Source organism: Mixophyes fleayi, chromosome 3, assembly GCF_038048845.1.
Source record: "Mixophyes fleayi isolate aMixFle1 chromosome 3, aMixFle1.hap1, whole genome shotgun sequence".
Classification (NCBI taxonomy): Eukaryota; Metazoa; Chordata; class Amphibia; order Anura; family Limnodynastidae; genus Mixophyes; species Mixophyes fleayi.
In genome coordinates this window covers 285904448-285928933 of record NC_134404.1, presented here as the reverse complement: position 1 = coordinate 285928933, position 24486 = coordinate 285904448, and the positions used below count along the sequence as shown (strand labels likewise).

The following is a 24486-nucleotide window of genomic DNA, read 5'->3' as shown; positions in this document are numbered from 1 at the left end:
ATACTGGGCAAACCTAAGTAATAAAAGAAAAGAAAGACCACATTTCAAATGTGTTTGGATTTGACATGACATTGGCATTTTTTAACATATTTATTTCTAACACAAATGCAATCCAAGCAAGTTTGAAGCCTTAAATTAGGATTCTCTACACAAAAACAAAGGAGATGACAAAAAAACAACTCTAGGAATCTATGGACACTTATAGGGTAGACGAGATAGGGTTGGAAAGGTGGATGCAAGTGCCACCATACTATTTAATATACTACTAAACAGGGAGTGTAGAGTATGGAGAAGTGGGTGGGCTTCACTAAGTGGGCACCACAATTAATATTTTGTTTATATTTATTGAATCAAATGGAATGACGACCTTCAGATCTGTAATCATTATACAACAAATTTCTTGCACCACTATATTATGTTTCTGAATTTCATCCATCAATTGCTACAGACATAACTAATGCCTACACACTACCCTCTCAGGTAGCCATGGATTTAAGATTATCTAATTTAAGAAGCTACCTATTGTGGCTGGCAAACCACTCAAAAGATATCAAAGACAACATTAGAGGTGAGGCAGCGCAATCCTGTTAATACTCAGGGAAATGGTCCCTGACCAAAACCTTTTGTTCCCCGGGCCCCTGGGTGAACATGGTTCACCTTCTGGTCATTTCATCTTAGTCCTGGGCTCATTATGGCTCAAAGCATAAAAAAAACACATAAAAAAGTGAATACACATATATTTATGGTCATCAACTTACAGAAAACCTTCATTAATCTAATCCTAAAGTACCCATAAGATGTGGCAGAATAGATTCAGGGATATTATTACAGTGTAATCTAATTGTGTGAAAACAGAAAATCACAAAAACTCTCAATTGTATATGCTTTGTTTTTCTTGTTTTGTGAGATGTATGAGGTATTTACTACACTTATTTATGACATTTCTGTGTATTATATTGTGTTTTTGTAATTGTTTATTAAAACATTTATTTTTGCCTAGCATCTGCAGGTTTTAGTTTCAATTCAATTAAATGTCTACTTTTGGAATTTTGGTTTGGGAGGGCTGCAATGAATTTTGGACTATGTAATAGCAATTCAACATATAAACTCCTAAAATGTAAATACTGTAATCCGCATCAAGACAAAACTGAAGATGTGGAATGTGATGCAGATGGTAAAACCTAAGCAGTTATTATTTTAAACTTTTAGTGTCCCAACTCCTATAATCATTGGTTCGGTACAGGACAAAAAATATAGGTCACAGAATCTCAAACTACCTTCATTAAAATGGTGCTTAATGTCTTACCTTTTGCATCTTTGTCACTGTCCAATGAAATCCTCTGACAAATGTTGAGCAGACAGCTAAGGATTAGCTGCTTGGTGTACTCCAAATTTTCCTGCTCAGGACTTGAAGGCTCAAGGCACCTATAACCCAAATCCAAACTTCAGGAGATGTACAAGCTTTTAACCCAAGCAAGAACAAAATAAGGTGCAATAATAATATGGGATACCACCTAATTTAAAGGGTAACAATTTATATGTTTATGACAAAAAGCAAAACAAGTATGTTTAAACGGTTTGGAGAGATATGGTTTTGATAATATTAAATCTCTTATCAAAGTACTCGCCCTCAGACCTGTGGCTCGCCTCTGGCAACCACCTCTCAGAACCATCTACAAGATTTTTCTAACGCTACTACCCTTTTGAACTCCCTTCCACGCTGGATCAGACTCTCCCACAGCCTTCAAATGTTTACACTCTCTAAAAAAAACCACATAAATCTCATACATCACATACATCTAATAAAGAGATCTCTTTATTAGAACTTACCGTACTCTCACCTATACTATCGACACTAATGCAAACTCACAACTGTCCCAAACTGCACTCTGAGCCACACTCGCTCATCTTGTTTCAGCTGTTCCCTCTTCACTTAGAATGTAAGCACTCTCATGACCAGGGCCCTCACTACCCTTCGTTTTAATGTCGGCATTTATATAGTCTTCTTTCAATGCCCCTGTTTTGCCAACTGTCTGGCACCGTGGAACACTACATCTAGAAAAAACACCAAATTACCAATGGGTTGTTTATAATTGTTATAATAAAGTTTTAAAGCTCTTAATCAATCCTCCCCTCCCAACATCTCTAATCTCATCTCTACCTACACTCCCACCCGCCGCCTCCGCTCTGCCTGTGACCGCCGCCTCACTACTTCCCTGATCACCTCTTCCCACACCCGTATCCGGGACTTTGCCCGGGCTGCTCCCCAGCTGTGGAATGATCTTCCACGTTCCATCAGGTTAGCATCTACTCTCAAAGGCTTCAAACATGCCCTTAAGACTCATTTCTTTATTCAAGATTATCAGTCCTCCTCCTAACTCCCCGTCCCGGTTCTCTCCCCCAGTTAGTACCACCCTGTTTGCGTCTCCCCCTTCCCTTTAGGATGTTAGCTCTCAGAAGCAGGGCCCTCTTTCCTTGTGTGCTCCTTCTACTATTCCATCAACCTCTGTACCTCTTGGCCTGCTTCTCTAGCCCTGTTTTCTTAAGCTTTGGCCTACTTCTCGCTGATTTCTACCATCACTTTCACTCATTGTCCCAGAAATAATTTGATTTGCATTACCATGTTACCTGTGTGTATATATTTATAAATTTTTGTTCTGCATATTTTGTTCTGTATGTATCATGTTGTGTCATGGGTCACTGTTTTCTGTATATGTCATGTACAGCTCGGCGGACCCTTTGTGGCGTCTTATAAATGAAAAGATAACAACAATAATAATGGAAGACTCCACTTCAATTATGCACATTCCACAAAACCTTGACAGCTGGTTAGTTTGCATGCAGGGTCTGTTATAATGGCCACTGCACACTGAAGTCATCTTACTGGGCTAATTTCATGTCTTTTTTAATGTCCCAGTCTCCCTCATGTGAGAATATAGGCTGTAGTAAGGCTTTATTATACAATGGACCCTCTTATATGGCTGTGATTGCTCCTTCACTAAATGATTGCATTTCCTCTATCTTGTGATCAACTATACTATGCCTTAAATTGCTCCAGCAATTACCTTGTTACCATCGATTTGCCTTACACAAGTAGATTCATACCTAGAGAGCAGGTAAAAGAGAGTAGGCACTAAGAGCTGTGGCTCCTTCAGCTTCTTCTTGTGCTGCAGCAGCTCCAGGATAATGGTGGTTCTAGACCAGTTCACATTCCCTTCTTCTGGCGCATCAGTCTGTGGTTTCCTAAACCAATGTGCAAGTCACAACAACAATTAATAGACAGTACATATGCAGATTTTTTTTTTATAACCGTCAATTGAGATAAAAACATCACCTATTTGGTATTAACAACAACTGCTGCCTGAAAACATTTGCAACCACTTATTTCAATATACTAAAAATAGGGGTAACATGAGGGAAGGTGTGCATAATCCAAAGAGGTTTTACTTTATGAAGTAGTGATCATATTATTTACGCAATCAGGGGATATTATTATTTAATTTAAAAGGTCAGAAAAATGCTTATATGGATTAAGTGCATAAAATGTTTTTATTTCTCTACTACAATAGTTGGGGGACACTGCTCACCTTTGGTATAGAGGGCACTATAGGAGTAATAGCACTAAAAATACTTGTCTAGCCTGCTCCCCACACCTCTATGCCCCCTCCACCAGAAGAGCTCAGTTTTTTCTTAGTGCACTTTTAGTCTAGTATTAGTTTGTGTATATACATATATTTATGTATATTATACATACACACACATACAAAAGCATATACACACACATACATACATACACACATACATATACACACACACATATATATCTATGTTCTCAGCGGCAATCACCAGTTGACCGCCGCGACTACTTCAGTGAGAGCGCCAGAGGCGCTTTAGTGCCACCCCCCTGAATAATGTAGGACTCCCGGGAAAAGTGTCACCTGGCACTCAAGTGTCCAGGACCCAGCCGTTGGTCAGGGAGGTGATTGTTTGGTTCTCCTTTGAACAAATTCATTGCTCAGACCACGGGGGGTTTGGGGGGGGGGGGGGGGGGGGGGGAGAGTGCTTTTGTTCTGGTAGCTGCCGAAAGCAAAAGGGAGGCGTTTTCGCTCCTTTCGCTTTGTCGGTCGCTCAAGAGGTGCTTCTTCCATCCAAGCCCCAGTTACAAGGGAAGGGGGGCAAAGAATTGCGTCTCAGTACTTCAGAGTATGAAGCTAATAGGTCGCATGGTTTCCTCATTCGAGGCACTGCAGTTTGCTCATTTCCATTCGCGCAAGTTCCAGCAGGAGATTCTGGCAAAGTGGTCAAGGTTGGATACCCGCTTAGAAAGACAGGTTTTTCTGTTGTCAGAGACAACATGCCTGTCTCTTATTTGGTGGCTGAGGAGGGACACCCTAACTCAGGGGCGTCCTTTCTTGGTTTGGGACTGGACTGTGGTGACGACGGATGTCAGCTTGTTAGGGTGGGTTGCAGTCACTCTTCACCTCAGATTGCAAGGGACTTGGACCCTGGAGGAAGCACTGTTTCCCATAAAATGTTCTGGAACTAAAGGCAGTATTCAATGCTCTAGTTCAGGCACAGTCCTTCCTGGCACATCGACCGATCCAAATACAGTAGGACAATGCTACGGCGGGAGTTTACATAAATCATAAAGGAGGAACAAGGAGTCCTCTTGCCATGAAGGTCATGAAATGGGCGGAATAACAGGTTCCTGCAATTTCCAGAGGTGGGCAACTGGGAAGCCAACTATTTAAAGTTGCCATGTTCTTCACCCAGGTGAATGGCAACTCCATCCGGAGGGGTTTTCTCAAATAGCACTTCGGTGAGGTCAGCCAGAAATAGACATGATGGCCTCATGACACAACTGCAAGGTGGAAAGCTATTGTGCTAGATTAAGAGACCCTTAGGCGTTCTCAGTGGACGCTATAATGGTCCACTGGAACTTCAAGTTGGTGTACCTTTATCCTCCACTTCTGATGCGGATTTTGCAGAAGGTGAGAGGCAGAAGAGTTCCAGTGATTCTACTGGCACCAGACTGGCCGAGAAGAGCGTGGTACTCAGATCTTTTCGACATGACGGTGGATCGCCCTTGGCGTCTACCTCTCAGGAAGGATCTTCTCAGTCACGACCCATTCTTTCATCCGGACCTAGATCGATTGGCTTTGACAGCTTGGAGGTTGAATCCTTGATTCTCAGGAAAAATGTGTTTTCGCATGAGTGGTTAAAACCAAGGTGCAGGCGAGAAAACGGTCATCATCCACCATTTATCACGGCATTTGGAAAGCATATATATGTTGTGTGAGAAGATCAAAGTGCCTAATTCTTTTCGTTTAGCCAAGGTGTTGGCTTTTCTTCAAGATCGTCTGGACAAGGGGATGAGGCGGTCGTCCCTTAAGGTCCAGCTAGCGGTGCTGTCATTGTATTTTCAGAAACGTATAGCTCTGTTACCGGACGTGCAGACGTTTCTTCAGGGAGTACTTCATGCCAACTGCCTTTTGTTCCGCCAGTGGCTCCGTGGGACCTAAACTTGGTCCTTTTGGCGCTTCAAAAGTCACTTTTTGAACCTTTGCATTCTGTTTCTCTAAAACTTCTTTCGTGGAAAGTGACCTTTTTACTGGCTATTGCTTCAGCCAGACAGGTTTCGGAGTTAACAGCTCTGTTCTGTCGGGCTCCCCTTCTGATTTTCCATGACGATCGCGAGGTGCTTAGAACGAAGTCTTCGTTTCAACCGAAGGTGGTGTTGAGGTTTCCCATAAATCAGGATATTGTTCTGCCGGTTCTTCCTTAGGATTCGCTGGCTTCTAGTCAGGATTCGGTCTCTTTAGATGTGGTCAGAGCTTTGAGGATTTATGTGGACCGTACACCTTCAGTTCGGAAGACCGATAGACTTCTAGTCCTGTATGACGATTGTAAGCGTGGCTGGCCGCCCACAAAGCAGACGGTGGCTAGATGGATCACTGTAACTATACAGCAGGAGTACATTTCGGAGTGTTCTCCAGTTCCTGAACAACCGACAGCTCATTCCTCGAGGTCGGTTAGTGCCTCTTGGGCGGCGTGGCATGGGGCCTCGGCTGAGCAGTTGTGTAGGACAGCTACTTGGTCTTCTGTTCATACATTGACCAAGTTTTATCATTTCCACGTTTTTGTTTCCAAAGACGCAATTTTTGGCCGTAAAAATTTACGTGCCGTTCATTCTGAGTATTTCCACCCATAGAGGCAGCTTTGGAACGTCTCCAAGGTGAGCAGTGTCCCCCAACTAGTGTGAAAAAGAAAACTGTATTTTCGTACTTACCGTAAAATCTCTCTCTGAACACAAGTTGGGGACACTGCGCTCCCACCCTTTGTTCTGACAGTTCTGTTTTGTTGTGTTTTTTCGTCCTCTTGTGAATTGGTTAGTAAATAAACTGAGCTCTTCAGGTAGTGGGGACATAGAGGGGAGGGGAGCAGGCTAGACAAGTATTTTAGTGCCATTACTCCCACAGCGCCCTCTATACCCAAGGTGAGCAGTGCCCCCCAACTCTTGTTCAGAGAAAGTTTTTATGGTAAATACAAAAATACCATTTTTAAGTTCTGTCACCATATTTTATACTGTCAACGAACAGATAGTAAAAGAGTAACAACACTGTGTCACTGATGTTGAAAAACATTAGTAGTTGTGAAATAGTATGCTACATTATTATTATTATTATTATTATTATTATTAATAATAATAAATATAGTTGCATAAACAATCCAATATCAGGGCAGAAAAAAAAGCTGCAATAATGAACAGTCTAATTCTACCCTTAGCACAATAGCCATGTAGAGCTGACAAGTGTGTACATTTCTTAGGTCATTTGTGTACGTTGAACATCTGTTAGAACATAAAAAAACATTTTACTTTTAATAGGAACAAGATAATGATACACAATACTGATCACTAAATTCTATATAATTGAGGTCTTTAAAGATTCTTATCTAGAAAACACTTTTTCACTTTTTTAGAAGCAAATCATTGTTCAATAAATAATTTACAAAATACTGTAGGAAGGGTGATCATATGTAAAATATCATTGAATTTAACATTTTTATTACATTTAAGAAAAAGGACTACAATTAGCTGAAATCATTTGCAAACATTAAGCAATTATGAAACTGAATATGGTGAAAGTTCATAGTACCTTTGAGTCTGCAATTTACTCCTTCTGGTTTGCCGGACTGTAGACACACATTTGTCTCTTCCTGGAGGCTCAAGTTCTGCACTTATGTATCCAGCGTTTACGGAGATCTAACAAAAAAAAAACTTGTTCACTTTTTCACATGTGGTCTAAAATCAAGTATGATGCTTTATGACAATTTGATCTAAACGGATAAGTTTACTATCAGACACGGAAGATGACCACTGTGTGAAATAACAGGCCTAGAAGCCGGATCTATTCCAGTGTCACTAGGGCCCGACAGCTGAACAGACAGCTCTTGCCCGCTTTTGCGCACTTTGTAGTCACATGGGCCACTGAACCATTCACTTGTTGCTCAGGTTGAGAAGCAGGATCGGCCCATGTGTGGGCCAGCAAAGTTTCCCACAGCAGAGGAGGGGCATAGTAGAGGAGGGGAGTAGAGATCAAAGAAGTTGATAAGTGCCTAAACTCCACACCCACTACTATACCCCAGTGTCTCGCAGTGTCCCCCAATGGCAGGAATGAGAAATTACATTTTAAGTAGGTTCAGTTAACATGTCGTAATACACTGATGGCCATCTAGACAATATCACCTTCAGCAATTTTTAGCATCTTGGTTGGTTTCAAATAACTACCTACCATAATTGCTGCCTTTGCCTTTACCCACCCTTCTCAGTCACTAGCTCACCCACTTCCAGCTTTTCCTACTCGGACCTTTGCTAAGTACACTAATCCATCCAGAGGCGGAACTAGCAAGCTGTGGGCCCTGGTACAGGGAAGCAGAGAGGAGGGAACCAGGGCCCCTGATGCTCTGCATGTGCCATGCAGTGGGCCCCATTATGCTCATGGGCCTCGGTAACTACCTATGGTAGCTCTGCCTCTGAATCCATCCCATTTGTTTATTGTGATTCATCTTCATCACCACTGACATAACTACACTCCACCTACTAACCCAGATTTTCTAGTCTGTTACCGCCTTTAAAAGCTCTCCGAATCCAGTACAACTCCAGCCAACTACCTACCCTAACAGCCCATTCACATTACATACAGTACTACATTATGTCCCGGACACAACCGCATTCTGAACCCCTCTCACCCACCAATGCTTCAAAAATCTACCACCTCCTTCCTCACCAACTTGTATTTTCAATCCCCTACACCAAACCACACATTTAGATTACCTCCCCCCAACCAACATCCTCTCAAATCCTACACACACCTGCTTAAACCCTCCACTCCCACCTGTTTTACTGTCCCACCAATCCCCCCACCTCCATATGACAATACCAACCCTGGAACAGACCAATTATCCTACACATCACGTTTAAACCTCCCAGCACAATCAACAATATCCTTCAGTACATCGGATGTACTATCCTAATAAAGCCAATCTCTTTACTAAAAGGTACTACCTCTCAAACCCACAGACGTGAAAACTGGAAACCAACGACTCACCCAACCCTATGGACCACGCTAGCATCCTTACACAAAAACCTCTACAGACCACAGATTCTGCTCAACACCAAAACAACCTACTACAAACAGCGCTCAATGGCTACAGACAGATAAATATAATCTTTATCATTGATTTACAAGGTGGAGGAATAAAAATCTCCCACAGTAGCCAAGCACAATAACGTACTTAACAACATTTCTTAAATATGTTTTCGAATAGGATTTTTCAAATACGATCTCTTGTTTTCCAATCACTTATCGATAATTTTAAGATCTAAGCGAATATCATTGCATCATGAGAAAACCATTGAGTATGTGGTTACGTACAGATGGCGCAAAATAATTACAATAATAGTTGTCGACTTACCGATTTAAAGGCACTGCTGACAGCCTGGACACATGCTGAGTTTTTGTTGTCTACAAGCAAGTCAAAAAGGATTCCCAGTAGCTTCTGCTGAACACTCCCATCTTCTATAGCAGCAAAGAAAGACTTTGTAATCTAAAGAAAGACAAGGTGAGATGTGATCACATCAAGGTCTGTAAAGATGTATACAGACAATGCTGCATGGGATGTTTCAGCTACAAACAGCATTTCTTCTTCATATGTACAGAAAAGATAACCTCCTATACTACATACATGCTCTCATACCATGCTTCCTCTACAGTGAGAAAGATTTGTCTAGAACAGGCCTAATTGTCACTTTACATGCAGAGCTAACAATGTTTTAGCTGGTAACATCGTGCCAAAAAGATTCTAAAAGTCAAAGTATGGCAGAGTTTACCAAATATAAGGCTTGCACCAAGAGAAGCCAAAACGAACGCTGCAGACCAGCTACACATACCGGCTATAAAAGGTGTTCCACTGTTCTGCAAACAGCCCATCACTATAGATTCATATGTATATAGATATATTAGTTCTATTACTGATCATGTGACATTTAAAAGTAGTCCGGCTTTACCACACAAAACTACCACAGTAGTGTTAAACCATCAAACAGGCACCCATAGAGAAGATTGCGTGTTGCAGAAAGGAACATTGATACGGATACATGTATTACACGTAGATTCTACTACTAGGTAGTAACAAAAATATTTCTAGAACTATTAAGGGCTGCCGATATAAATACAATGCCTTCAGATTTCATAGTTTACTCAATATTTACATATTATTTCCACCACCCATTTCTTTTGGTAGAAGAAACAGACAACAAACGTACCTGTCCCAGTGCTGTGACTTGCAAGGAGGGCATCTCACTGGGAATGACCTGGGGAGTTTTCAGTGCTTGCACAAAGATATTTAGACATTGAGCGTCCTTAGACAAGAGGGCAGCAGAATGTTCATTAAACTTCCCCAAGATGAGCTGAAGCAGCAATGCCTCGTCTGGCAGTACTTGACTTGCAGAATGAGTAACTTTCTCCAGCAATCTTTCCAAGACTGACAATAGCCGAGTGAGTATAGTCTGGAAGAGAAAAGACAAATTGTAACTATTTCATAAACTGCACTACATAATGACTGCATCCCTCAGTTTCAGTTCCGATGTACAATGGACTTCAGAAATTACAATCAATGAACTGCTTTATTACAGTTTATTTTTAATTATATATTTATTTTCCTGATGTTTTGTGTAATGTGTAGGCATTATCCTAACATATTGTGTTGTTCAGGGAGAAAATGATAATGAATTTGACAATGACTCGCTAAATACTTGAATATTACCGCTTTTATTGTTTAAGAGACATCTAAATGTCTTGTCTTAAAAGGATTGTACATACCTCGCCATTTACATCATTAAGCACCTTCAGCAAAACTCTGCCAACATACGACGGACAGCTCGGGGTCTGCAGGAGACTCAGGAGTTGACACAATGCACTTGAGAGCTTCTGTGAGGACTTAGAGGAGCCTGATGGTTGCTGCTCTTCACACATGTTACCTAAAGCCTGCACGGTGAGAACAACATGCTAATTGCAACAGCAGCTACATAGAGAATATGACCACATTGAGGTTTCAATGCTTAAGTTGAAATTTCCAGAATTTAAATTCAAAATGCAGCGAACAGTTTACAGACTAAAGAAGGTACACACAGCATACAACATGCCCATCCCTAAGTAAACAACGAGATGAGCCTCTAACCCAACAAATAAAAAGAAGAACAAGTAACTGAATAAAATTACCTGAGCCACATAGGTAGAGTCTGCAATGATCTCTTCAGTTCTTTCCAACACAGCATGAAAGACTGGGAAGAGTGGGGAATCTTTCACTGTATCGAAAGCACGTAAGCAGGTTATGGCTGCTCTGCGCACCTCTCTCACAGGGCTAGTCAAGTTAATTAGCAAGGATGCAATCACTGCAGAGAAAAACAAAACATAAAAACAACAGTGACCAACAGGTATGTCTGTACTGTGCTGATAAACATTGGTAGCGTGTAGCAGGTAGATAGTCTACTATTTGCTGCAAATAATGAGTTGAGCTAAAATGTAACTTTATTATGTAAAGCTGCACTACAACTTCGAAAAAAAATATTTTCTTAAGATGCTCCCCTCCCCCAGCCGGAACACCAAAGATTGCTATATGCAGGTGATTGTCCAGGGGCCCTGCTGGTCCTGTAATACAGAACCGGCAAACCAATGATTCAATATTTTTAAATGGTGTCAGTGAGTGGGCCAATCAGAAGGCGCAGTAAGGAGGCAAATATATTTTTCCTAGGTGGTGGTACAGCTTTAAGGGAAATTAAATCATCGCTCACTCCTGCTCTGGCGCATGTTGCTGAATTACAGAAGTTAAATGACTCCTTTCTAACCTCAACTAATTCTTGAACTAACTATTCTTGTCTGTGGAATAAAAAAAGGAGCAATATAAATAATAGGGAAGTAATGAAAAGTAAAACATATGTATCTGGGAAGAGGTTTCAATGACCAGATAGCCTGAAGGTATCCAATAATATGTGCACCAATGGTATGTTAAGGCATATTAAGAAAGGGGAAAATAATTGTCCACAAATTATAGCAACTGGTAAAAATTTTCACTAGTGAGAAGGATCAATTTTTAACCATACACTAGCTGTATCCTAGAAAGTAGAAAGGGAATTTCCTTGAGGTGCCGGTCTAATATGTATTCTCAGCTTCCTCTGCAAAATAAATTGTAATCCCTACTGCAATGACCATTGAGATACATACATAGTTCTTAGGTTGTATGTGCTGAAATGTTCAAGGTTCCACAGCTGGTATTAACACATGCATTACCTGGGGAAGAGATCAACGCAAACTGTTTCTTCTTCTGAACAGTCTGAGATGTGAGTAACGTGTGACCAATGTAGAGAGCTCTGGTCTGTAGCACTACATTCACTGTGCGGCCCAAAGGACTTGAAAGGTTGTAGCTATATGTCCAGAGGAGTGACAGGAAGCTGAACAGTTCTTCATGATTTTGAAAGTGTTCCTTGTTAAAAAGAAAAACAAAACATACAATATAGCAATGCATAAATAAAAAAAGAAGATTTTGGTAATTACGTCAAATCTCTTTCAATGGATCCATCCGGGGGACACTGCTACCATGGGGTTGTATGAGGGGCACTCGGAGTTGGCACTTAAATAGTTAACGAACGGCTGATGACTCCTACCCTCTGCAACCCCTGCTAGCCTCAGTATAATACAAAAGTCCCAAGGAAGGAACCAAACAAACAACATCCAGCAGAAGAGCAAAAGGGAGGGAACACAGTGTCCCTCAGATGGATTCAGAGAAAGATTTGACGTAAATACCAAAATTTTCTTTTCTCAGTCATCCAATCTGGCTGACACTGCTACCATGGGGACCTTCTAAAATAGCCTCTAAGGAGGGTTTGCCCGGGAACAGCTGTGTGCAAAACACTGCGGCCAAAGGTAGTATACAAAGCAGCACCGTCAAGCAGCCTATGATGCGTGGAGTGAGCCATGAGCCTCTCTGGCACCAGCCTGTTAGAACTCACATAAGCCTGCCGAATTGTAGATGTAATCCAACGGGGCAATGGAATGCTTAGGAGCCATCCAAACCGTCTTATGGGAGTCAAACAAAACAAAAAGAGAGTCCGTCTTACTGTAAGTAGAGGGACCTATCCACATAAGAGCATAAAGCCCGCACCCCATCCGACAATAAACCCTCTCGGAAAGCAGGAACTACTATATCCTGGTTCACGTGGAAACCAGACACAACCTTAGGAAGAAAGGAAGGCACCGTCCTCAAGACCACCCCCCATCTTCATGAAAAATTAGGTATGAAGCCCTGCACGATAAGGCCCCAAGCTCTGACACCCTGCATGCCGAAGCGATAGCTAACAAGAAAACTACCTTCCAGGTCAAAAATCTGAGTTCAGCCGAACGCAAAGGTTCGAAAGGAGGCTTCTGGAGAATACCCAGGACCAAATTGAGATCCCAGGGCACTATTGGCAGAACGTAAGGAGACTGAATGCGCAACACTCCCTGGAAGAAGGTTTGAACTTCAGGAAAAAACACAGATAACGTCGAGACTTGAACCCTAAGGGAACGGAGACGAAGCCCAACATCCAAACCATCTTGGAGAAACTCCAATAAACGAGACAAACGGAAAAAAACGACTGACAAGAATGAGTGTCATACCATTTAACATAAGCCACCCACATCCTATGGTAAATGAGTGCCAAAGGCAGCTTCCTGCCTTCACATCGGAAGAGAACCCCTTGCCCCACCAAATGTCGGCCTCAACAGCCATGTCGTTAAAGCCAACCAAACAAAGTGAGGATGATGAAAGGGTCCCTGCTCCTGAGGAGAAGACCCCAACCCGGACCGTCTGCGAGCAGAAGAATGTGGCGCACCAAACCCTCCTGGGCCAGTATGAAGCAACTAGAATAACCGGAAGGACCCCCAGAGCCACCCGACAAAGTACTTGCTGAATCATGGGAATGAGGAAACAAAAACCCCAGTTAGAAGTCCTAATGCATTAAAATGCATTACATCCACTGCCGCTGCCAAAGGGTCCCTGGACTTTGCGCAAAATCTTGGTACACGGCAATTATGACGAGAGACCATCAAGTCTATGTCGGGGAGGCCCCATCTGTCGACTAGATCATGAAAAACCTGAGGATGCAAGGACCATTCCCCTGGGAGGAACGCTTGCCTGCTCAAGTAATCGGCCTCCCAGATGTCCAACCCTGGAATGAACACCACGGATATGGCTGAAACAAACCTTTCCGCCCAAGACAAGATCTCGTTTGCCACTGCTATGGCACTTGCGCTACTTGTCCCGCCTTGGCGGTTTACGTAGGCCACTGCCGCGGCGTTGTCCGATTGAATTTGGGTTGGCATTACTCTGAAAAGAGACTGTGCCCCCTGAAGAGCCAGGAGGATTGCCTTTAATTCGGGAACATTTATTGGCAGGGAGGCCTCCCTACTTGACCACGACCCTGTAGGCGAAGATGGAGGACCACTGCCCCCCACCTCCTCAAACTGGCGTCTGTTCCATGGTCATAGATCTTGGTGACCACAAATGACCGACCCATCACTAAGTTATCTGGGTTTGCCCACCACCGAAGGGAGAGACGGGCAATCCTGGACAACTGGAAATACTGTGACTCGAGATGAAAGGGAGCTCCTGACGATTGGCATAAGAGGTCCCACTGAAAAACCCGTGAACGAAACCGGACATAAGGAAGGGTCTCGAAAGAGGCGACCATCTGACCCAATAGCTTCATGCCCATCAACATGGAGGGTCAAAGAGAGTAGAGATATTATGCACTGATGTCCTGATTGCAGAAACCTTGTTTTCCGGGAAGAAAAACTTTCTGTAGTCTGGTGTCCATGAGAAGACCCAAGAACACCATCCTCTGGGACGGAACCAACTGGGACTTCGGGTAATTTATCACCCACCCATGTTGTTCCAGAATCAGAAGGGTCAGCAAAAGATGCTGATCCAGGACGATCCTCAAAAGGAGCCTTGATAAGGAGATCATCCAAATAAGGAATTATGTTCACACCCATGGCCCGGACGCGGGCAGCCATGACAGACATGATCTTTGTGAACACATGGGGCACTGTTGACAGACCAAAAAGGAAGCGCCTTCAATTGAAAATGGTCCTTCTCTATCGTGAACCGAAGGAGAGACTGATGTCCCTTCCAGATGGGAAGATAATCGTCGTTGATGTCTATCGACGCTAAAAACTCCAGGGGGTTCCAGTTGATTGATGACGGAGCAGACCGATTCCATACGGAACTTGTCCACTATCAAATGCTGATTGAGTCCATTGAGGTTTAGGATCGGCTGAAATGACCCATCCTGCTTTGGGACCAGGAATAGAGTCGTATAAAATCCCCGACCCTTCTGGGAATCTGGCACTCGGCAAACAACTCCTGCTGAAAGAAGAGAATAGACAGCCTGAGGAAAGGATCTTTGCTGCAGAGGGTCGCGAAGAGGACCAGTTGAGAAGAACCGTTTGGGAGACGGACCCAAAAGGTCTATCACTTATCCTCTGGAAATGATCCTCATAATCCAGCTGTCTCGTGAAGACACCGCCCACTGGTCTCTGAAGAGTTGCAGAAGGCCCCCCACCCCCCTAGCCACGAGGAGAGGGATGTTCCCGTCATGCTGGGACCTTATCCGGGGTCTTGGAAGAGGAACACCTCCTGTCTTGGAAGAGGAACGCCTCCTGGAAAAGAAGCACCTTCCCCTGTGAGACTGTCCTCGGGATGAAAAAGGTCCATCTCTCGTCAACACCTGACGCCTGGCAGAGGTGTGGTCCCGAAAGGACTGCAAAAAGGAACTGAACCTAGGTGGTCTGGCCCTAGGAGCATTCACCGGCAAAAAAAAAACCTTTTCCCACCAGTGAACTGTAAAATCATAGTGTCCAGTTCTGGACCAAATAAGACCGACCCAGAGTAAGGTAAGGCCTCCAGCAATTTCTTTGATGCTGGGTCTGCATCCCAAGATTGCAACCAAAGGGGGGCAGGGGGGAAGCCTCTATTGCCCCCTCCTCCAGATTTTCACTGACAGCTGACCGCAGCGAGGTACACACCTTCCATGTCCTTCACAAGTGGTCCAGCAACAAATAGAAACGTGCCCAGCGTTTCTGCAGTCAGACCTAGTCAGGCACTGCCGTGGACTGGTCCCGTGACCAGAGATCCAGATTCTACCTCCGCCTTAGTGGGGAACATGGTATCTCCCAACATGGCCCGCTTCCTCCTGATCGTGCACTCTCTGCCTGTCAGCAGCGCTGGACCCGGAGTAGCGGCAGTGACAGCGCCGCAGCAAGTGGCTGCTGTCACCCAAATAATGAGCCCCAAGCTTGTCTTTATGGGCAATTCAGGACAAAAATGTTTCTTATTCCGTTTGTCCGGAACGCTGATCTAACAGATGACAGGTAGCCCGCAGCACCTGTATACATCTACACTCACCATATAAACTAAAAACAAAAGAAAATAACTAAATTACCTAACACCACAAAAATAACAGCCCAACTCCTTGGGTACCTAAACTAAACTAGCAGGTGTTGCAGAGGGGAGGAGTCAGCAGCAGTAAGTTAACTATTTAACTGCCAAATCCGAGTGCCCCTCTCATACAACCCCATGTTAGTAGTATCCCCCAGATTGGATGACTGAAAAAAGAGGATTTATATACTTACGATAAATCTGTTTCTCCAATTTCTTATGGGGAACACTGCGTTCCCTCCCTTCTGCTCTTCTTCTGTATATTCTTGGTTGAATGGGCTATTTTATTTGGGGCTTTATAATAAAACTGGAAGTACAGGGGAGTTGCAGGGGGAGGGGGTCTGTCAGCAGCTCACTGAATTAACTAGTTAAGTGCCAACTCCTCCTCCCCTTCACACAACACCATGGGGAGCAGTGTTCCCCAGATGGATGAAAGAGAAACATACTTTAAAATAAATTAGAAAGTTACGAACCTATATCAAAGATTTTTGTGGAGCTCGAGCAGCTGATAACAGATGTAGTATATATGTGTCCAGAAACATATCAAGATTTGCTGTACTCCAATACGGATTTGGTAAAAATCTTTTCTATCGAATACATTAGATGAAAAAAAAGCTCTGGCTCTAGAAGGCAGGGCTACTAGTAATAGTATGTGCAGCACACAGTACCACTGAACTTCTGTAACCAGTTATCCACTACAGAATCATTCAGACCTTATTCCTTAGGACAGTCAAAAATGCAGTCGTAGGCCATTTACAACCTGTCCCATAAAGGTGAATTTTAGCATGCATAATCTTTGACCAATTGTTTGAGGGTCAGAATAAAGAGTAGCTGGGCCCATATGGTGTCATTTTAGAAGGGAGAGTGTCAGATTGTCAGTCAGAAGCTAACTGTAGCTGGTCCCATAAGAGGATATTCAGTCAGAATGCATATTGCCAGTACATCCTCTAGTGTAGTCTTGTATAAAGCAGGTAATTAAATGTAATTATTTGATATACAATGCAAAAGCTATTTTACTCAAAAGAGAAGGTTGCTGGTAATTGCATTTGTGTTTATGGAAATACACAAATTATAGGAATTAAAAGAACAAAACATAACTCTTTACACATCAGAAAATATGAAGTACCAGCTGATAACAAAGAAAACAAACAATCATACCTTAAAAAATAAACTCATGAGAGATCGGAAGTTGACTGTATGCTTTCCATCACTGGCCCCCCACACAATCACATCAAAAAGGCCAATACAAAGTTCCAGGTAATTTCGACTCAGACCGTCCATGGTCTCAGGATTCCACCACATATCACCTAGACAACAAGGACAACAGAGGGGAAATGCATCAGTGAACAGGTATTCGACAAATCACTCCTGCTAATGCAACCAATTACACCACTGGTCTGTTTGAAAGTTATAATTTCAGATTAAAACTATACATTATATTATGTTACCTGTTCAGATAGGACAAGATCATTTTATCTAGAGACAGAGAAACATGTTTGTGTATCTATATCTATATCCATATACACACACATTATATATATATATATATATATATATATATATATATATATATATATATATATATATATATATGCACACACACATATACACACACATGTAGGTAGATTTGTTTAACAGCAGCTACTGTAGGTACTTGTTAATATTTTCCATTTCCACTTATCAGTGATTAAAGCGCCACCTCTTTAGCAGCTTGAGGACATGAACCTTGCAACAGAATGGAAGGGGACTGTGGTACTTGCACTACTGTCCTGCTGTTGCGCGCTGCCCATTCAAAGGTGTGTAACAGATCTTTTAAGAACAATAAACATTACTATTCTTAAAAATTCTGCTCTATACCTGCAGTACTTTCATGCTGAAATCTTGTGACCTACATATAAAAGCTAGCACTCTTTTCCATCCCAAGTCAAGATGATCCAGGCAGTTACCAGCCACGATGTATTGCACACTACACACAGTAGCTACACAAAACCTAGAAGCAGTGGCTTCAGGAGCCTGTTAAGGATGACAGACATTAAGGAGGTGAACAGTTGCCGAGTGTCTGGACGGTCTTGGTCTCTCTACCTCTCTATACAGATACACAAATTCACATACCATCCTATTAAAAATAAATATACTACACTACTATCCTGGAACTTTAGCAACTTTCAATACTCCCCCATGCTACTCTGCACTTATTTAACACGCTTCTTCATTTTAGGAGCATGTTTCATCATCGCCAATAATTGCAGTGGTATTGGAACCTTGGGGAGACCCCAACTTGTTTGGCAAAGCTCTTGAAACTTCCATGGGATACCCACTATGGCCGTGATAACACAGTGATTATTAGTATTAGGGATGATGAAACAGGCAGCAGATGAGGTACTCTTATATTGGAGACTAGCATCTGTTTTTATGCAAGAGTTGAGCAGCAGTGGGTCGTCGACAGTGTGGAAAGTCCACGAATGCTGCACAGGGACCCCAATGGCCAACAGATTTCAGAAACTGGAATCAATAAAACATCATCACCTTGGTCTCCCTACTGTATACAGTAGAAGAAGAAGAACAACAAAAATTTAGAACTTTAAACAAAAATGTAGTGTCAGAAGGACTGCATATCATCTTTCATCAGCATACCACAACCACTTACATCATTAAGACATGAAATGTGTCTGTGTGGTCAGGGGTTCCAAGTGAAGTGAAGTCGCATTCCACAAAATAATTGCCTCCACAATGTGCAAGTGACAGGGGCACTTCAAATAGACATTTCTCACCTTTAGGGAAAGTTTCTGGACATCTTAGGTTGCACATAAAGTTTTTTAAACTTAGCATTAGCAAAAAAGCTTCCTCCATATCTGCGCCCTGTCCAGCATTCAGCTTTTCAATGTACTGAGTCAGCACGATTCTGTGCAACTGCTCTCCACTATTAGCATCCAGCGTCCACTGGTCTGTCATATCCTGCAACAAAACATTGATTGCACAAGTAAACATCATACTGTGAACAACATGTGAAATATACACAAATGTTTCACTATATGGACATATTTCTATTTAAATCATAATTCTATTCGTCCATCACAATATTTCATTCTTGCCTGTGTTGGCGCCTCCAAATTCCTCAGTCTCTTCTCAAGAAGTTGAAAGACTCTGATCGCAACCTGTAGCTCAGGATCCTGGCAGCTAGAGTATCCCTCCACCAGGGCATGGCTGAGCACATGAAATGTCACCTTCTGTCTCATCAAGACGGTATCCTTGTCAGCTACACGCACCAGATCCTCCACCTTCAAAAGCAGTATACCAAACATGATGCTGTTCTATGCAACGTGATCTAGACAAATTTATGGTGTAAGCGCTAAACGCTGTAACACAGTATTTATTTTATTTTTTTCACTTTCTTCCCCCTGCTGCTTTGCACCTATCACTTATGCACTGGAGGTTTTAGACATTGTCACCAAGGCCCAAAAGCAAAATAAACCTCTACATGTTGCAAAATAAAATGAGCCTCAGCAGCTGCTCTACCCAACAATTAAAAACAGTACAGAAAACAAAGACACAGCGCTACAGGCTCAAACAGCAATAAAATGGAAACAATTAAAAATTAATATAATATAATATAATATATATATATTTTATTTTTTTCAGTTCAGTATTACCGGTGTTAGGGAAGGTGGTCAGGCCTATGCAAGCAAGTACTTTTGTTATCGACCCCACTATGGAACACCAATGCAGCAGTAACACAGTAAAAATAGTCACTTACCAGCTTTAAAACTGAAGATGCGTCCACAGCAGCCACATTTTTTGACAACAGATGAGCCAAGTTGCTATTTATGAGCACAAGAGAGTTTCTACGTGTAGCCTTTTCTAAGCTGCCATCAAGTGCTGAGGGTAAGGAAAAAAGTGTGTTAGTGTGAATCGAAGTGTAAGAGACAGGTAATTACATTTTTGTATAGGTTTATAATTCTGCCAGTCATACAATACTGATTATCAAATTTTCAATACTCTATGCAAAAATAAGTATGTTTGATGTTAAATTTGTATATGAATTACTAACATATTATGACATCCCTTTAGTAAGCAGGGTACAATTTATTAAAACTTGAGATGTCTCTGAAGTAACATCTCTGATGTTACTGTTTTGTATAAAAAGGCTTAACAAAAATGTTTTAGTTATTGGTTGCTTCAACAATGATAATTGTGAAATAATCTGACTAAAAATGAACTAGTGTGAACTGAAATTGTTACAAGTGTCCTTATAATATTTTACTGATAAATTGGAACATTGCTATACAATCTAAAAGTTTGTATTTAAGAAAACAATAAGAGGATTTTTTACTCACCATTAGGGGGAGACAGCAACCATGGATATAGTAGGTGGATCTGGAGTAAAGGCACTTTAACACTGAAACTATTTGAGTGGATAGCTCCTAACCTAATATGCCCCTCCCATCTGGAGCCATCCTCAGTTTTTGTGTAGCACAGCCCAGAAGACAGGGCCTAATGAAGCATAACAGCTTAAAAGGTAAAACAACAACAACAAAACAGCCAGAGCAAGGGGAGGCAGCACTGTGTCCCCCAATAGTTTCAGAGAAATGGATTTGACAGCGAGTAAAAAAAAAATCCTCCTTTCTCTCTCCTGCCATTGGGGGACAGTGCGACAATGGGGACATACAAAAGCTGCCTCTAAGGGATGGATTGCTCTTTAACAGCTGTGCTTAAAACTGCAACCAAAGCTACCATCTCAGGATGCAAAGCCCTGCAACTTGTACAATTTGGAAAAGGTGTGGACAGACGACCACGTAGCAGCCCGGCACGAACCAATGTGATGGGCCATCCATGAAGCACCAACAGCCCTGGTTGAATGAGCCACTGGTACTGGTCTTGCCGCCTGAACAAAGGGCGAATAAATGGTGGATTAAAGAGAACAAGCAATGGATGGCTTATATGCCGGCCAACCACGCTTGTGGGCATCGTACAGGATGAAAATGTCAGTTTTACGAATGGAAACTGCACAGTCCACACAGCACCTAAGGGACAGGACTACATCCAGAAGGTGCAAGGACGCAACAGAAGGCTGTGACCTAGAACGCTGGAATGTCAATCGCCTGGTTCAAGTGAAAACAGGAGACCATCGGCATCAGAGGTTTTAGTGCAAAGCATTGACGTTTCCGAATGAAACACCAAAAAAAGAAGATTACAGTACAGCACCCCTAACTCCCGACGAGAGGAGAGATGGCGAGTAAAAATACCAACTTACATATAACATAACAGAGATCAACAGAATCCAAAAGGCTCAAAGGGCTCCTTAGTAATAGACCTAAGCACAAATTAAGATCCAAAGACTCTACCAGATGTACAAAGGTGGGCTGGGCACGAAGACCCCTTGCAGAAACGCCTGCACATCATTCATGACAGCCAACTTGCACCGAAAGAAAATAAAGAGTGCAGATAGATTCAGAAAAGAGAGACAGAGACATTTGTGAAAAACACCCTGCAGAAAGGATAGCAAGTGATAAACACTGAAGCAGAAGTTCACACTACTGCATATATAAGGTTTCCACACACGACAGTAATTTGCACAAGCACTTTTATCATATTCCGCACAACAATTTATGAAAAACTCAGGGCTCGAAGAATCAGGGTTCCAGTAGTCACGCCGTCAAAGCCAGACGACCTAGAGTGGCAGCAGAGTTGGCCTTGTACCAAAAGATCTGGACAAAGAGGCAACTGGTAAGGTGGACCTACCGCCATCCCTAGGACGCCCGAGTATCACATCCTGCGCGGAACGGCAGGTAGCAGTTCTCATTTTAGTTTCTTGGGCACCTGCGGGAAAATTAACATCAGACGAAATCAGATGAAACCGTCACAGGATCATGATGGCATTTGTGTAACTTGCAGCTGGATCCCTGGACTTTGCACAGAAGAGAGGGCCTTCAAGTTCAGGCGGGATGCCAATAGATCAATCTCTGGCTGACCCCAATGTTGAACTAGAACAGCAAAGAAATCTCTGTACCTGTTGCTGCTGATTAAATTGACCTCCCATTTCTTCACCCCTGGGATGAATATGGGCGAGATCACTGGAACACAGCGTTCCAACCAGGACATGATTTGCGCTGTCTTAAGCATTACCATGGCACTGCACGTTCTATGGCATTGCTTGATGGTGATGTTTCAGGTAGACTACTGTAGTAGCACTGTCTAAATGGACCTTCATTGGCCTTCCGGTCAACAACCCTTGACCCTGAACGAGTGCCCTGTAGATTGTTCCGAGTTCCAGAACATTGATTGGCAAGGTCTCTTGAGGAGACAAGAGGCCCTGGAACCAGATATGTCTGATGACCGCACCCTAACAGGACATACTGCTGTCTGTGGTAACCAAAGTCCACTGCCACAATTGGAAGGCCTGACTCTTGACCAAATCTGCTCTGGTCAACCACCACATGAGGAAGTGACGCATGGCTGTGGACAGCATGAAGATCTGCTTGTCCAGGTGAAGGGTGGATTTGGACCACTGAGAAACTACCTTTCACTAAGGGATCCCACTGATAAGAAGTGCTTCTTATCAGTGGGATCCCATAGTGAAACCCGCTCCTGAGTAGGAATAGTCGAAGAGGAAGACAACAGTGCCACGGGGGTGTCCACCCTAGGGCAAGCTTCCCATTTAATAAAATCTTCTGGCGGAAGCGGGAAAAAGATCTAAATCTACCTGGCATCATAAACTGCCTATTTGGCCTATGCCATGCGCCAGATACCATCTCCACCATCTGAGGGGATGGTGGAAAAGCAGCTACCTGCTCTTTGGTCTGCTTAAACAGGGAGAACCCTGAAGGGGCCGTGGGATCGGGTTCAGCAAAACCTAAGGAGTGTCTGATACACAGAATAAGGTTATCTACATGCTGGGCGGAGGAGGAATCTTCTGAATTGAGTAAGTCACCCTCCTGTAGATCAAAGTCTACTTCGCCCTCTTACTCTGAGAAATGGTCACAATCCTGACCGTGTCCCCGAGACGCATCAGTAACGATTCTCTTCGCCCTGTGTGAAGCTGTGAGCAGGCGTCCTTCTTCATGCACTGATTGGGATTGTGAAGATGTGCCTGCGTCCGCTAGTGAATGTGTGGGAGTTTGTGAAACAGAAACTTCACGTTCCTCTGTGGATCGCATCATCACCAGTGCAAGCTCTGCCATAGCTGTTTGTCAGTGACTTAGCCCAGGCCGGTTCTTCCATGACTGCCGCCCCCTGCACTGGTGCGCATCGCTCTTGGACTTCAGCCTCGCATGCCGTGCAACGAGCATCTTGCTTAGGCTGTCCAACAGATAATTTAGCATTACATTTGGTACAGGTATAATGCAGTGCAGACATAGCAGATGAACCCTTGTTCTTGGATGTCCCCTTCTCAGACATATTTAAAATGTACACAGATTAAAAATAATATACCTGTAGAAAACTGTATATTAAGATTTAGTAAAGTCTGAGAGCTAAAGTCTGACTACTAAGAAGACAAAGATCTTGCCAGACACTGAACAATAGTCCTGATAGTGTAAACAGGCTAGTAAAGTAATGCAATCGATTGTTAGCAATTACAATAAAGAGGTGTAACGATACCAGTAGAGGAGAGGTAAAGCAGAGGAGCAGCGTGCAGCACGATGATCCCCGTGTATCACAATGAAAGATGGCCCCTTCCGCACCAGGAAGTAGGGAGGACGTCTTTCCTAGAGCCCTTCCTAAAAAATGACTGCTCTCCTGAATCACTGGTTCCTTTGTCTGGCAAGCAGCATGCAATTGCAGTATTCACAACGGCGCCGTCCATGCCAGGAAGCTGAGAAGGGGGAGAGCGGAAGTTGCGCCTCCAGTGCCTGTACCAATATGGCCGCCTTCATGAACCGCCGATCAGCGCATCTATTGTATGGCCGTTAGCTTTGTATGCACACCGCAGAAACAGAATGTGCCCTGGCAGTGTGCAGTTAGGGAGCGGATCGTCTCTCAATGCCCCCACTGCTCGCTCTCTAGGGGAAAAAGGTGGGAGGGGTGGCATGCCAGCAGGTGCGTCGGGAGGAAAGGAGGCGCTGCTACAGCTTCACTCCCGCCTGACTAGCAACTTACAACGTGCGTCCTTGCACTATGGTGCCTGAAAATAACTGCTACCCTTTAAGGCAGACTTACATTATGTCCCCCTGTTGCTCGCTAATCTAGGGGATGGACAGACTGCCGGCAGAGGTGCCAGGTAACAGACCAGGTTGCTGCTTACCTGCGCTGGGACCCAGAGTGAACAGAGCTGTAGTCTTATTCACTCCTCTGGCTCTTGAGTTCGACCCTGCGCTGAACTTGTATTAGTTGTAGGTTTTCCATGTTTTTATTTTACCTTCCTTTACAAGTATAGGCAGGAGCCTATACAGAAGTGACTGATCTCCTAGGCACTTAAACTAAATTGAGGCAGCCACAGGAGAGGAGGGAGAAAAT

The 24486-nt window shown here is 43.2% G+C and overlaps 1 protein-coding gene across 1 annotated transcript in view; it reads right to left on the bottom strand.

Moving 5' to 3' along the window:
* HEATR1 (HEAT repeat containing 1) overlaps positions 1-24486 on the bottom strand; it is a 92446-nt gene that overhangs the window by 25553 nt on the left and 42407 nt on the right. The window contains exons 16-27 of the mRNA XM_075203734.1: positions 19790-19911; positions 19128-19313; positions 18807-18990; positions 17194-17342; positions 11850-12042; positions 10782-10954; positions 10383-10547; positions 9827-10069; positions 8977-9108; positions 7158-7264; positions 3106-3243; positions 1307-1425 (exon numbers count right to left, since the gene is read on the bottom strand). Of these exons, the coding sequence (XP_075059835.1) occupies positions 1307-1425; positions 3106-3243; positions 7158-7264; positions 8977-9108; positions 9827-10069; positions 10383-10547; positions 10782-10954; positions 11850-12042; positions 17194-17342; positions 18807-18990; positions 19128-19313; positions 19790-19911 (1911 nt within the window). The remainder of the gene's footprint in view (positions 1-1306; positions 1426-3105; positions 3244-7157; positions 7265-8976; positions 9109-9826; positions 10070-10382; positions 10548-10781; positions 10955-11849; positions 12043-17193; positions 17343-18806; positions 18991-19127; positions 19314-19789; positions 19912-24486) is intronic.